Genomic DNA, 14866 nt, shown 5'->3' on the forward strand with positions numbered 1-14866 from the left:
CCACCCTCACCCCCCCTCTCATTTATCTCTCCACTGCAGGCACTCTGCCTCTATTCCTGATGAAGGGCTTTTGCCTGAAACATCGATTTTCCTGCTCCTTGGATGCTGACTGACGTGCTGTGGTTTTCCAGCACCACTCTAATCTAGAATCTGGTTTCCAGCATCTGCAGTCCTTGTTTTTACCTCGTTGATTTTAACCCTACTGCGAATCCTCTTGCAAGGATGCCTGCCTTGAAGTATTCCTCCTCTCTCTACAAGAATCTCAGTGAGTCTCTCTCTCACTGCAACTCCCAGGTCATCTCCTCTGCCCTGAAACTCTTCAACCATGTCCTAAAACAAACTCGCTACCACAGCCACATTTGCTTCCTCAGCGCCTGCCTCCGTAACCAACTCATCCCACACGGACTCCGGACCACCTTTAAACCAGCAGAGTTTGGACCCGAACAGGACAAACAGTACAGACTACAGATTCAAAAATGCCAGCAACAGTTCTCCTTCAAGATCCTTCACTCCACGCTCGCAGCAATGCGCCGGCACCTAACCTCTCTACAGTCAGCCCTGCCTCAGCTGAGGGCCACACTCTCTCAGAATTGCAAAGGACCCCTTCAGTACTATATTCTCAGGAGAATTCATACTCTCAACAAACAGTATTTCAACACCAGCTCAAACATCAAAAACTGAAAGTACAACAAACTTTTATCAACCCACCTCCATAATCAGCGCTCCTCAAACATTCCAGAAGATTCCCCCAGCCTCTGGAACTGCTCGGACGCCATTAGCCATGCGGCTGCTGCAGCCACCATCCCCACGGTGATGGATGATGTCACTTCTGCCCCCATCATGGCCGCTTCCACAGCTACTTCCGCCCCTCACAATTCCTCATGCATCACACATGACATAACTTCCGCCCCTCACATTATCGCTGATGTCACACGCTCAGTGACTTCCGCGCACCCCCATCAACGCCACTCATCTGCATTCTGCTGACATGTGCCCCCACAGGTCCCACTGTCACCATCCCGGCCCCCAGAACCCTGAGGGGAACATCACCCCTGCTCATGACTCCACCCCAATTCCCTCCAACTCCACACCCACTCCAGTTACAGGCTCCGCCCCCACTCCCAGCTCCACACCCACACCAGGCCCTAGTTCCCAGTCCTGCCGAGTTTTCACCATCCCTCCAGACCTCCCCCTCAGTGAGGACGAACGATCAGTCCTCAGCAAAGGCCTCACCTTTATACCCCTCCATTCACACATCAATGAATTTAATACATGCCTTGATGTTGAACACTTCTTCCGTCGCCACAGCTTCTGTGCTTACTTTTACAATCAAGATTCCCGTCCACCTTCCGAGGACCCCTTTGCATGCCTCCCACTCATTCCATCCACCTGGACACTCCGCGCTGGCCTATTACCTGCCCTCGATCTCTTCATTTCCAATTGCCGCCAAGACATTAACCGCCTTAACCTGTCTACCCGCCTCCCCCACTCCAAACTCTCACCCATACAACGTGCAGCCCTCCACTCCCTCTGCTCCAATCCTGACCTCACCATCAAACCAGCAGATAAAGAGGGTGCAGTTGTAGTTTGGTGTACCGACCTCTATACCGCTGAAGCCTGACGCCAACTCGAAGACATCTCCTCCTACCGCCCCCTCGACCATGACCTCACCCCCCATCACCAAACCATCATCTCCCAGACCATACAGAACCTCATCACCTCAGGAGATCTCCCACCCACAGCTTCCAACCTCATAGTCCGGGAACCCCGCACTGCCCGGTTCTACCTCCTTCCCAAGATCCACAAGCCTGACCACCCTGGCCGACCCATTGTCTCAGCATGCTCCTGCCCCATCAAACCCATCTTCACCTACCTTGACACTGTCCTAACCCCCCTAGTCCAGGAACTCCCCACATACATTCGTGACACCATCCATGCTCTCCACCTCCTCCAAGACTTCTGTTTCCAAGGCCGCAATGCCTCATCTTCCCCATGGATATCCAATTCCTCTACACCTCCATTCGCCATGACCAGGGCCTCCAAGCCCTCAGTTTCTTCCTCTCCCAACGTCCCCAACAGTACCCTTCCACCGACACTCTCATTCGTTTGGCTGAACCTGTCCTCACCCTTAACAATTTTTCCTTCGAATTCTCCCACTTCCTCCAGACCAAAGAGGTAGCCATGGGCACCCATATGGGACCTAGCTATGCCTGTCTCTTTGTTGGCTACATAGAACAGTCCATCTTCCGTAGTTACACCGGCACCACTCCCCACCTCTTCCTCCGCAACATTAATGATTGCATTGGCACCACCTCGTGCTCCCACGAGGAGGTTGAGCAATTCATCAACTTCACCAACACATTCCACCCTGACCTTAAGTTCACCTGGACCATCTCTGACACCTCCCTCCCCTTCCTGGACCTCTCCATCTCCATTAATGATGACCGACTTAACACTGACATTTTTTACAAACTCACTGACTCCCACAGCTACCTGGATTACATCTCTTGCCATCCTACCCCCTGCAAAAATGCCATCCCATATTCCCAATTCCTCTGCCTCTGCTGTATCTGCTCCCAGGAGGACCAGTTCCACCACAGAACACACCAGATGGCCTCCTTCTTTAGAGACCGCATTAGGAGCAACGGATGCAATAAATGATATTGGTGGATGTACAGGTGAAACTTTGATGGATGTGGAAAGCTCTTTTGGTGCCTTGGATGGAAGTGAGGGGGGAGGTGTGGGCGCAGGTTTTGCAATTCCCACGTGCTTAAAGATGCCCTCCAACGCATCTCATGCACATCCCGCACCTCCACCCTCAAACCCCACCCCTTCAACTGTAACAAGGACAGAATCCCCGGTGCTCACCTTCCATCCTACCAACCTTCGCATAAATCACATCATCCAATGACATTTCCGTCACCTCCAAACGAACCCCATCACCAGGGATATATTTCCCTCCCCACCCTTTTCCACCTTCCACAAAGACTGTTCCCTCCGTGACTACCTGGTCAGGTCCACGCCCCCCAATTACCCACCCTCCCTTTCTGGAACCCTCCCCTGCCACTGTAGGAATTGCAAAACCTACACCCACACCTCCATCCAAGGCTCCAAAAGAGTTTTACACATTATTCAAAGTTTCACCTGTACATCCCCCAATATCATTTATTGCATCTGTTGCTCCCAATGCGGTCGTCTCTACATTGGGGAGACTGGACGCCTCCTAGCAGAGCACTTTAAGGAACATCTCTGGGACACCTGTACCAATCAACCAACCGCCCTGTGGCCTAGTATTTCAACTCCCCCCTCCCACTCTGTTGAGGACATGCAGATCCTGGGCCTCTTTCACCGCCGCTCCCTCATCATTCGACGCCTGGAGGAAGAACGCCTCATCTTCCGTCTCGGAAAACTTCAACCCCAGGGCATCAGTGTGGATTTCACCAGTTTCCTCATTTCCCCTTTCCCCACCTCACCCCAACTCTAGCCTTCCAGCTCAGCACCGCCCTCATAACCTGTCCTACCTGCCTATCTTCCTTTTCACCCATCCACTCCACCCTCCTCTCTGACCTAGCACTTTCTTCCCCACCCCCATTCACCTATTGTACTCTGTGCTACTTTCTCCCCACCCCACCCCCCTCTCATTTATCTCTCCACTGCAGGCACCCTACCTCTATTCCTGATGAAGGGCTTTTGCCTGGAACATTGATTTTCCTGCTCCTCGGATGCTGCCTGACCTGCTGTGCTTTTCCAGCACCACTCTAACCTAGACTCTGGTTTCCAGCATCTGCAGTCCTTGTTTTTAACTATATGAGATTACTCAGCCCATCGATTCCATGCTGGCTGTTCGGGGCAGCAATTCATTCAGTCCCACTTTCCCTCAACCCCTGTAGCTCTGCAAGTTTATTTCCTTCAAATTACCATCCAATTTCTTTCTGGAGTCAGTGATTGTTTACACTCTTGTAACACTCTCATAGGCAGTGAATTCCCTCTCATTACCACTTCCTATTCTTCTACACATTCCCCCATACATTAAACATTAAATCATTGTTGCACAGTCTATTTACCTTCATCCAAGGTTTACATTATCTAAATTTGCAGTCATTTTCTAGACTTCAATCAGATCTCCCCTCAAACTCTTTTACTTCCCAGTAGAATAACTTCTGTTTCTCTAATGTCACCTTGTTGCTAAATCTCTTAACCATAGAACCATTCTCATATTTTCAAGACTCTCACATCCTGGTGGCCAGAAGTAGGGACAGTACTCTAGCTGTAGCCGAGACAGTGCGTTATAAAGGATCTACATAACAATTCCACTCTTGTTCTAACTGCTTTTAATAATGAAGCCTAAGATTCCAGAGTCAGTCTTTGCTAAGACTATAAGAAATAGGAACAGGAGTATGCCATTTGGTCCCTTGAGACAGCTGTGCCACTCAAGAGAATCATGCCTGATTCCTCATGTCCAAGGTCCTGCCCTTTCCCCATAACCCACCATTCCACTACTGATCAACAATCTATCTATCTCAGCCTTAAATATACACAAGGATTCTGCTCTGTCAGTTCTCTGTGGTAAGGAGTTGCAAAGACTCACAACCATCTGAAAGTAGAAATTCCTCCTCATCTCAATCTTATATTGGAATCCCTTTAGTCTAAGTCTATGCAGGTCTTCACTAGAATGAACTGATGAAGGGCTTATGCCCGAGGTTTTGACTCTCCTGATCCTCGGATGCCGCCTGACCTGCTGTGCTTTTCCACCATCAGACCTTTTGACCAGAATGAACTGTCTGATACTTTTTGTTAGTGGTCAGTCAGAGGCAGGATGTTACTCAGCTGATAAGATCAACAGTCATGTCTCTGTTTTAGTTGTCCAAACAATTTGTGGTAAATTACATTTTTTTGCAAAGGAAGAAAGAAAAATTTAATCAATGGCAATTCTTCAGAATGGTTTGATTTCTGAACGGAATTCAGTGTGACACTCAGCATTCAACAGAAAGAAAATGGAGCCAGGTTTACCATAACTTTCATAGATTTCTTCACTTGTTCCATGTCCATAATCGTAATATTCAGGGCCACTGTAATAGAAAACAAACACAGAATGACAGCTCATACAGCAAGAAAAAATTAACATGGCATTTGTAATTGATATTAGTAACAGTTACCATGGCATTTCATTGATTATTGATCATGGTAAATGTGTTTAATTAGTATTGATCTACAGCTATCAGTGATCATTGAGTGTAATTGTTGGTTATAGTTTTTGGTGTAATTATTATTATTAGTAATAGTTATCATTGTATGCCTAATTATTAATAGCAATTGTTATCTTTTTGCATCATTCTTATTAATAATAATTATTAGTTTGTATTGTTTTTGTTGATTATTAAGTTATTATGGGTAATTCATGATGAAAATATTGTGTGTAATTATTATTAGCAATTGCTATCATTGTGTGCAATGCTGAGTAATAATAATTATTATAGCAAGTTTTGAGAAGATTTGTAGCTCAGGTTGAGGTTCTGGATGTAGGTTGGCTGTCTGAGCTGGAAAGTTCATTTCCAGATGTTTCGTCACCCTATTAGGTAACATTTTCAGTGGGCCACCTGGTGAAGCATTGCTGATAATTCCTGCTTTCTATTTATATGTTTCGGTTTCTTTGGGTTGGTGATGTCATTTCCTGTGATTATGTCATTTCCTGTTATTTTTCTCAGGGAGTGATAGATAGGGGTCCAACTCGATGTGTTTGTTGATAGAGTTCTAGTTGGAATGCTATGCTTCTCGGAATTCTCATGCGTGTCTCTCTTTGGCTTGTCCTAGAATGGATGTTGTCCCAGACGAAGTGGTGTCCTTCCTTATCTGTACGTAAGGATACTAGTGAGAGAGGGTCAAGTCGTTTTGTGGCCAATTGATGTTCATGTATCCTGGTGGTTTTCTTCCTGTTTGTCAAATGTAGTGTTTGTTACAGTTCTTGCATAGTATTTTGTAAATGACATTAGTTTTGCTTGTTGTCTGTATAGGGTCTTTCAAGTTCATTAGCTGCTGTTTTAGTGTGTTGGTGGGTTTGTGGGCCACTACATTGGACAAAAGGGTCTCAAAGGGTCATGAATTTGTAGAATTCACTACCCCAGAGTGCCGTGGATCTCGTTTGCACTGAGATTCTCTGCAATCTGTCCTTTTGCTCCTCCTCCACCTCTTTCAAAAGTATATAAAAAGATTTTCCAACACCTTTCACTTCTGAAGTCATACTTACCCCTGCAATTCTAGATTAGATTAGATTAGATTAGATTACTTACAGTGTGGAAACAGGCCCTTCGGCCCAACAAGTCCACACTGCCCCGCCGAAGCGCAACCCACCCATACCCCTACCCCTACATTTACCCCTTACCTAACACTACGGGCAATTTAGCATGGCCAATTCACCTGACCTGCACATCTTTTGGATTGTGGGAGGAAACCGGAGCACCCGGAGGAAACCCACGCAGACACGGGGAGAATGTGCAAACTCCACACAGTCAGTCGCCTGAGGCGGGAATTGAACCCGGGTCTCTGGTGCTGTGAGGCAGCAGTGCTAACCACTGTGCCACCGTGCCGCCCACAATTCTGATTTATCTTTTCAAGAAGCATCTAGTTCCTTTTTTTAAAATTAATATTGAATCTGTCTCCAGCCTCTTCCTTTCAAGCAAATTCCAAATCATAACTCAGTGTCATCATAAATTCTTCTTACCTCCCCTTTTGCCCTGGATTTACTTTCCTTTAAGATCAACATGTAGCTTTTTCTCTGCAAGGTTAATGTCGGTTTAGTTTAATGGCTCTAACAGTCTGATGAAAGCACTCTGGGACCGAGTGTGTCAACCACTCGTTATAAACTGGGATTGCCAGTACACTCCAATGCTAACAACACAGTGATCAACTATGATAACTTTATGAAGAGATAGTGCTAGGTCATTACTATGCTGTGATGAAATGGACTGAATTGCTGCATTATCAGAAACCTTCGAAAGACGTCACTTAGGAGGTAAATTCCCAAGTGAGTTCTTTCAGCAAGTGATTAAACAGTTAAGTTGTTCCAACTGTAATCCCAAAAGATGAATTGATCAAGTTTTTTTAAGGAATGAAAAGATCTCCCAGGCATCATTGCTGATCCCTTCAGCTTCTGTTCTGTCAGATGTGCTCCCAGCTTTCTCAATAATTCATGCCAGAAGGTATCCTTCAGGAATACAAACTCAGAAGGAGAGCAGCTAGGATAATCTTCCTTATGACTGGCAGGAAGGTAATTTTGGAATCCAGAGCTTATTTAAAATTCTATTCCTCCACGTCCTAAACTTTCATTAGGTTATGTTGCCTCCATCCAACTCATCCTCTGACCAGCTCCCAAGGCAATGCTCCAACTTTAAAACTGCCCTCCTTGTATTCAAATCATCATGTCTCACTCAGCTGCATCTCTGCAGCCCCATGCCTCTCAGAGATTTCTGCACTGCTCTAAGTCAAAGGAGTAATCATCAAGAACAATAGTCAGGAGGTGCTGCACTATCTACTTGGAAAGTGCTGCCTTGTCAGAGGAACAAGACTTAGGGAAGTCTGCACTGTCACAGGAACAATACTAAGGGACAACTGTACTGTCACAGGAGCAATACTCATGGAGTGTTGCATTGCCAGAGGAAGGGTAGAATCATACGATTGTTACAGTGTAGAGGCAGGTCATTCACCCCATTGAGTCCACATTGACCCTCTGAAGACCAAGTCACTCAGACCCATCCCCCATTCTATCCCTGTAACCCTGCATTTCCAATACTTAATCCATCTAACCTACAAATCCCTGGCAATTTAGAATGGCCAATCCACCTAACCCACACATCTTTGGATTGTGTTAGGAACCTGCTGCATCTGAAGGAAACCCACGCAGACAATGGGAGAATGTGTAAATTTCACATAGTCAGTTGCCCGAGGCTGCAAACGAACCTGGGTCCCTAGCGCTGTGAGGCAGTAACGCTAACCACTGATGCTACCGCGCTGACCTACACAGGACTGCCAGCACTGAGTAAGTACTGCACTGTCAGATGGGTATTACTGAGGGAAGTATTTGCTGCCTGGGGTGCAGAACTGAAAGTGCACTGAACAATTCGAGCAGCAGTACTGAATGAGTGTTGCACTGTCAGATGGTTATTACTGAGGGGTTAGGGCACTAATGGAATGGCAGTACCCATGGTAGCTTGTATTACAAAAGTGTTGTTTGTGTTTGCATGTGTTTTGTGTACATCTGTGTATATACCTATCTCTGAGCAGATGCCTCTTTGGAAGTGTATTTGTATATGCATGTGATTGCAAGATGTACGTTTGTATATCTCTGTATATGATATTTTGCATATGTGCATATATTCATGTATGCACATAGGCAAGTATATGTGTGTGAGTCTGTTTCTGTTCCTGTTGATGGGCTTATGCCTGAAACATTGATTCTCCTGCTCCTCAGATGCTGCTTGACCTGCACTGCACCCTCGACTCTGAGCTCTAGTATCTGCAGTCCTCACTTTCTCCTCTGTTTCTGTATGTCCCTTTGTGTGTATGAGTTTGTATTTATGTTTTTCAGTATATGCCTGTGTAAACATGTGAACATGCATTTGTATCTAGCCGAAAATGTGTTGCTGGAAAAGTGCAGCAGGTCAGGCAGCATCCAAGGAACAGGAGAATCGACGTTTCAGACATAAGCCCTTCTTCAGGAATGAGGAAAGCGTGTCCAGCAGGCTAAGATAAAAGGTAGGGAGGAGGGACTTGGGGGAGGGGCATTGGATCCAACCGTCGTGTTGCTATGGTCTGGCGATGGAGGAGTCCAAGGACCTGCATGTCCTTGGTGGAGGGGGAGGGGGAGTTGAAGTATTGAGCCAGGGGGTGGTTGGGTTGGTTGGTCCGGGTGTCCCAGAGGTGTTCTCTGAAACGTTCCGCAAGTAGGCGGCCTGTCTCCCCAATATAGATGTCTCCCTAACATGCATTTGTATGCCTATGTATACATGTAAGAGAATGTGTATGTGTCTGTGTAAGTATGTGCATCTATGTTTGTGTATGTGTATGTGTGTGTATATGTCCGTCCATATACTCCTGTGAGTTAACATGATGGAGAGTTAGGAGTTAACAGTAGAGCATTTGTTAGGAACTAAATACCACTTGCACAAAATTGCTATTCAATGGACATTTGTTGCAAGGTTGAGGGGTTGCTGTAAGAATCCAGTTGTGACTAAATTAATTGTCACAGGGTGAGGCTAGCTGTAAGTATCAGGGATAGGAATCAGTATTCAAATCCAGTATTCAGGCTGAAGTTTATGACTCAAAGCAAAAGTGAACGTATTTTTAGAAAGGGAGAGAAAAAGATTCAACTTGAATTGAAGTCTTAAAACTGCAACAGGATACACGATTGAGTGAAAGTCTTGAAGGATGTCAAGAATCATGATAGCAGATTCAAGGAACAAACAAAAAAAATTCCCAATAGTTATGGGAAAGGCAGTGTGACATATACTGAACCAGTGTACTGTGCCTTGTCTTGACTAATGGAATGTTTTATGTCAGTCTTTATTGATCAATAAAACTTACTTATTTGCATTCTAAATTAATGATTCTCCTTTTTGCCAACAAGTTTATTCTTCAACAAGAACGTACACTGGGCTTTATCATCCAGCGTAAATCTCAACACCACCATGCTGAGGAGGCCAGGTAGCCTGAGGGGGAATACGTGCTGGTTTCGGGAGGCTGAATGGCAGGGTTTAAAGAGGGGGGACATGATCTTGGAGTTGGGATGCCCATAGATGAGGGGTTCCCTCCACCTACCCCTGTGCAATCATCCAGCCATCAGGTCATGCAACTAAAACTCTGCGCTTCCTGTATGTTGTGTAGCTACCTCTGCTGTGAGGCTCTCAAGTAGCTATTAATTGGTCGAGGTGGGTAGGTAGGTGGCAGGACTGCACTATGTTTGTTTTGCCTTCAGAACTACTGGCAGAGAGCTTTAAGTCCAGCCCTATATATGCATATATTAGTGTATGTGTGTGGTGCATTAAGTGGGTACATGTGTATATCTGTGGATTTGCAATAGTGTGTGTATGTGAACAAGTCTGTGTGCCTTTGTCTATCTGGTATGTCTGTGTATGCATGTATGAGCATCTTTATTAATGCAATTTGTTACAATACAGGAATAGCAAGTGAAACCAAATCAGTCTCACTATCACTGGATTTGCAACACAGTGATGTTAAAATATTTAATGACTCTCAAATTTGCTCAAGTATTCCTAACTAGACTTTACAAATAACAAATCTTGTTCATCTGTGTTCTGGTAAAGTTACATTCTTAATAATAACTTGCAATTTTTTAAAGTTATAAAATTAGTGACCAAGATGTGGAGGTCCCAGTGTTGGACTGAGATGGATAAGGTCAGAAATCACACAACACCAGGTTGTAGTCCCATAGGTTTACTTGAAATCACAAACTTTTGGAATGCTGCTCCTTTGTCAGATCAAGTGATGAAGAAGCAGCGCTCCGAAAGCTTGTGATTTCAAGTAAACCAGGAGGACTATAACCTGGTCTCATGTGACTTTTGACAGATGAACAATAAAGCAATCTAATTAATATCTATGATGTAAACCCAATCTTCTTTGACCAATAACTTGCATTCATACACTGACATAGTTCAGTGATAAATAAAAAATAGTAATTTGCCAGTTCAATAACCACTTCAACGATGAATACCAAGCCTTTATGAAACCTTTGGATGATGGATTGTATTACAGGCACAGGGGTCACCTGTTATTGCAAATAGTTTCTACAGAACTCTGGAGACTTCTACTTATTTTTCCAGACTAGGGTTCCCAGTCTTTTCCCAGAACTTTCAACAAATCAATTTTTGGAGAATAACTCAAGAGTAGCAAAAGCAAAAATGGTTTTCTGGCTTAGCAGCTTCGAAAGATGAACTGTCTTCTCTCCAAAAACCCATGTCAGAACCTGGTTACTCTTTGTTTTCTTTCTTTTTCATGAGAGTTCATGTCAGGGCATAAAATAATTGCTTTCTGGGATCCTTTGAGGGTAACTGTTCTATTTTTTTCTTGGCTACTTCATCATTCTTACTAATTAGGTGATGCTTCATTTATATAAACATATAGGGCACTTGGACCCTCACAGAAACACCATTAGAAGAATTCACCATTATCCGTAATTAATTTAGTTGGCACAAAACACAAAAGCATTATCATGAACTAATTTGGCACAAGACAACAGGCTTAAGAAAGCAAAAATATTTTTTTCACCGAAATAACAGATAACGTACTTCTACACACAAAGAGCCATCACCCTAAACCCCTCCATCTATCTTGAAGAGACTGTGAGGTCACAGCTAATGCATTTTCATGACATATTCACAAGGCTGGAATATTTTAACCCGGCATTTACTGCTTCCTGACTGCATCTCAGTGCAAATTATGGATTTAATTTGAATAACTAATGTATTCACCACAATAACACCATCTAGAATCTTCAGAAACTCGTGAATATTTGTAGTTTTAAGCTAGAGATGCCACATTCATTTTAAGTATTTAAATACATCATGATTTCAAACTTTCTCAGCTATTAGTTATCTGACTGTCGCTTTGTTAATAGCTTGAAACAATTCTCTCCTCTTTGCAGCCTCTGTCTTTGTAGCTACAAGTGTCTTTTTAGCTACAGTTCCTCCCATCTCACTTGCAGGCTCCCTGTAACTCCTCGGCCTCATGACAGATCCCCGTCTCCTCTTGGCCCCATTGCAGACTCTCAGTCTCCCCTCGGCCCCACTGCAGACTCTCAGTCTCCTCCCTGACCCACTGCAGACTCTCAGTCTCCCCTCGGCCCCATTGCAGCCTCCCAGTCTCCCCTCGGCCTCACTGCAGTCTCTCAGTCTCCCCTTGGCCCCACTGCAGTCTCTCAGTCTCCCCTGGCCCCATTGCAGACTCTCAGTCTCCCCTTGGCCCAACTGCAGTCTCTCAGTCTCTTCTCGGCCTCACTGCAGTCTCTCAGTCTACCCTCGGCCACATTGCAGTCTCCCTGTCTCCCCTCGGCCCCATTGCAGACTCTCAGACTCCCCTCGGCCCCACTGCAGTCTCTCAGTCTCCCCTTGGTCCAATTGCAGTCTCTCAGTCTCTGCTTTACACCAATGCAGTCTCTCAGTCTCCCCTCAGCCCCATTGCAGACTCTCAGTCTCCTCTCAGCCTCACTGCAGTCTCTCAGTCTCCCCTCAGACCCACTGCAGTCTCTCAGTCTTCCCTCGGCCCCATTGCAGTCTCTCAGTCTCCCCTCGGCCCCATTGCAGTCTCTCAGTCTCCCCTCGGCCCCATTGCAGACTCTCAGTCTCCCCTCGGCCCCACTGCAGTCTCTCAGTCTCCCCTCGGCCCCATTGCAGACTCTCAGTCTCCTCTCAGCCTCACTGCAGTCTCTCAGTCTCCCCTCAGACCCACTGCAGTCTCTCAGACTTCCCTTGGCCGCACTACAGTATCCCAGACTCCCCTCGGCTCCGCTGCAGACTCTCAGTTTCCTCTTGGCTCCATTGCATCTCTCAGTCTCCCCTCGGCCCCACTGCAGTCTCTCAGTCTCCCTCGGCCCCACTGCAGTCTCTCAGATTTCCCTTGGCACCATTGCAGTCTCTCAGTCTCCCTTCGGCCCCACTGCAGTCTCTCAGTCTCCCTCGGCCCCACTGCAGTCTCTCAGATTCCCCTTGGCACCATTGCAGTCTCTCAGTCTCTGCTGGGCCCCACTGCAGACTCTCAGTCTCTCCTTGGCCCCACTGCAGTCTCTCAGTCTCCCCTCGGCCCCATTGCAGTTTCTCAGTCTCCCCTCAGCCCCACTGCAGTCTCTCAGTCTCCACTCGGCCCCATCGCAGACTCTCAGTCTCCCCTCGGCCCCATTGCAGTCTCTCCATTTCCCCTTGGCCCCACTGCCGACTCTCAGTCTCCCCTCGGCCCCACTGCAGACTGTCAGTCTCCCCTTGGCCCAATTGCAGACCCTCAGTCTCCCCTCGATCCCACTGCAGTCTCTCAGTTTCCCCTCGGCCCCACTGCAGTCTCTCAGTCTCCCCTTGGCCCCATTGCAGACTCTCAGTATACCCTTGCCTCCATTGCAGAGTCTCAGTCTCCCCTTGACCCCAATGTAATCTGTCAGTCTCCCCTCAGCCCCACTGCAGTCTCTCAGACTCGACTCAGCCCCACTACAGTCTCTCATTCTCCCCTCTGCCCCATTGCAGTCTCTCAGTCTCCACTCGGCCCCACTACAGTCTCCCAGTCTCCCCTTGGCTCCATTGCAGACTCTCAGTCTTCCCTCAGCCCCATTGCAGTCTCCCAGTCTCTCCTTGGCCCCATTGCAGACTCTCAGTCTCCCCTCGGCCCCACTGCAGACTCTCAGACTCGACTCAGCCCCACTACAGTCCCTCAGTCTCCCCTCGGCCCCACTGCAGTCTCGCAGTCTCCCCTCAGCCCCACTGCAGACTCTCAGACTCGACTCAGCCCCACTACAGTCCCTCAGTCTCCCCTCGGCCCCACTGCAGTCTCGCAGTCTCCCCTCAGCCCCACTGCAGACTCTCAGTCTCCACTCGGCCCCACTACAGTCTCCCAGTCTCTCCTTGGCCCCATTGCAGTCTCTCAGTCTCCCCTTGGCCCCATTGCAGTCGCTCATTCTCCCCTCTGCCCCATTGCAGTCTCTCAGTCTCCCTTTGGCCCCACTGCAGATGCTCAGTCTCCCCTTGGCCCTATTGCAGAGTCTCAGTCTCCTCTTGGCCCCATTACAGTCTCTCAGTCTCCCCTCGGCCCCATTCCAGACTCTCAGTCTCCCCTTGGCCCCATTCCAGACTCTCAGTCTCCCCTTGGCCCTATTGCAGACTCTCCGTCTCTCCCTGGCCCCATTGCAGACTCTCAGTCTACCCTTGGCCACACTGCAGACTCTCAGTCTCCCCTTGTGCCCATTGCATTCTCCCAGTCTCCCCTCGGCCCCACTGCAGTCTCTGTCTCCCCTCGGCCCCACTGCAGCTTCTGTCTCCCCTCGGCCTCACTGCATACGCTCAGTCTCCCCTTGGCCCCATTGCAGAGTCTCAGTCTCCTCTTGGCCCCATTGCAGTCTCTCAGTTTCCCCCCGGCCCCACTGCAATCTGTCAGTCTCCCCTCGGCCCCACTGCAGTCTCTCAGTCTCCCCTCGGCCCCACTGCAGTCTCTCAGTCTCCCATCGGCCCCACTGCAGTCTCTCAGTCTCCCCTCAGCCCCATTGCAGAATCTCAGTCTCCCCTCAGCCCCACTGCAGTCTCTCAGTCTCCCCTCGGCCCCACTGCAGTCTCTCAGTCTCCCCCCGGCCACACTGCAGTCTCTCAGTCTCCCATTGGCCCCATTGCAGTCTCTCAGTCTCCCCTCGACCCCACTGCAGACTCTCAGTCTCCCCTCGGCCCCACTGCAGTCTCTCAGTCTCCCCTTGGCCCCACTGCAGACTCTCCATCTCCCCTTGGCCCCACTGCAGACTCTCAGTCTCCCCTTGACCCCATTGCAATCTCTCAGTTTCCCCCCGGCCCCACTGCAGTCTCTCAGTTTCCCCCCGGCCACCCTGCAGTCTCTCAGTCTCCACTCGGCCCCATTGCAATCTCTCAGTCTCCCCCCCGTCCCACTGCATTCTCTCAGTCTCCCCTTGCCACACTGCAGTCTCTCAGCCTCCCCTTGGCCCCATTGCAGCCTCTCAGTCTCCCCTCGACCTCACTGCAGACTCTCAGTCTCCCCTTGGCCCCACTGCAGACTCTCCATCTCCCCTTGGCCCCACTGCAGACTCTCAGTCTCCCCTTGACCCCATTGCAATCTCTCAGTTTCCCCCCGGCCCCACTGCAGTCTCTCAGTTTCC

The 14866-nt window shown here is 48.0% G+C and overlaps 1 protein-coding gene across 4 annotated transcripts in view; it reads right to left on the reverse strand.

The window, feature by feature from the left end:
- Positions 1-14866, reverse strand: part of khdrbs2 (KH domain containing, RNA binding, signal transduction associated 2) — a 584244-nt gene that overhangs the window by 110943 nt on the left and 458435 nt on the right. For all 4 annotated transcript variants that reach the window (XM_043681438.1, XM_043681448.1, XM_043681427.1 and 1 more), the window contains exon 8: positions 5011-5069. In XM_043681438.1, coding sequence (XP_043537373.1) covers positions 5011-5069 — 59 coding nt within the window. The remainder of the gene's footprint in view (positions 1-5010; positions 5070-14866) is intronic.

The sequence above is a fragment of the Chiloscyllium plagiosum genome, chromosome 3 (assembly GCF_004010195.1).
Source record: "Chiloscyllium plagiosum isolate BGI_BamShark_2017 chromosome 3, ASM401019v2, whole genome shotgun sequence".
NCBI lineage: Eukaryota > Metazoa > Chordata > Chondrichthyes > Orectolobiformes > Hemiscylliidae > Chiloscyllium > Chiloscyllium plagiosum.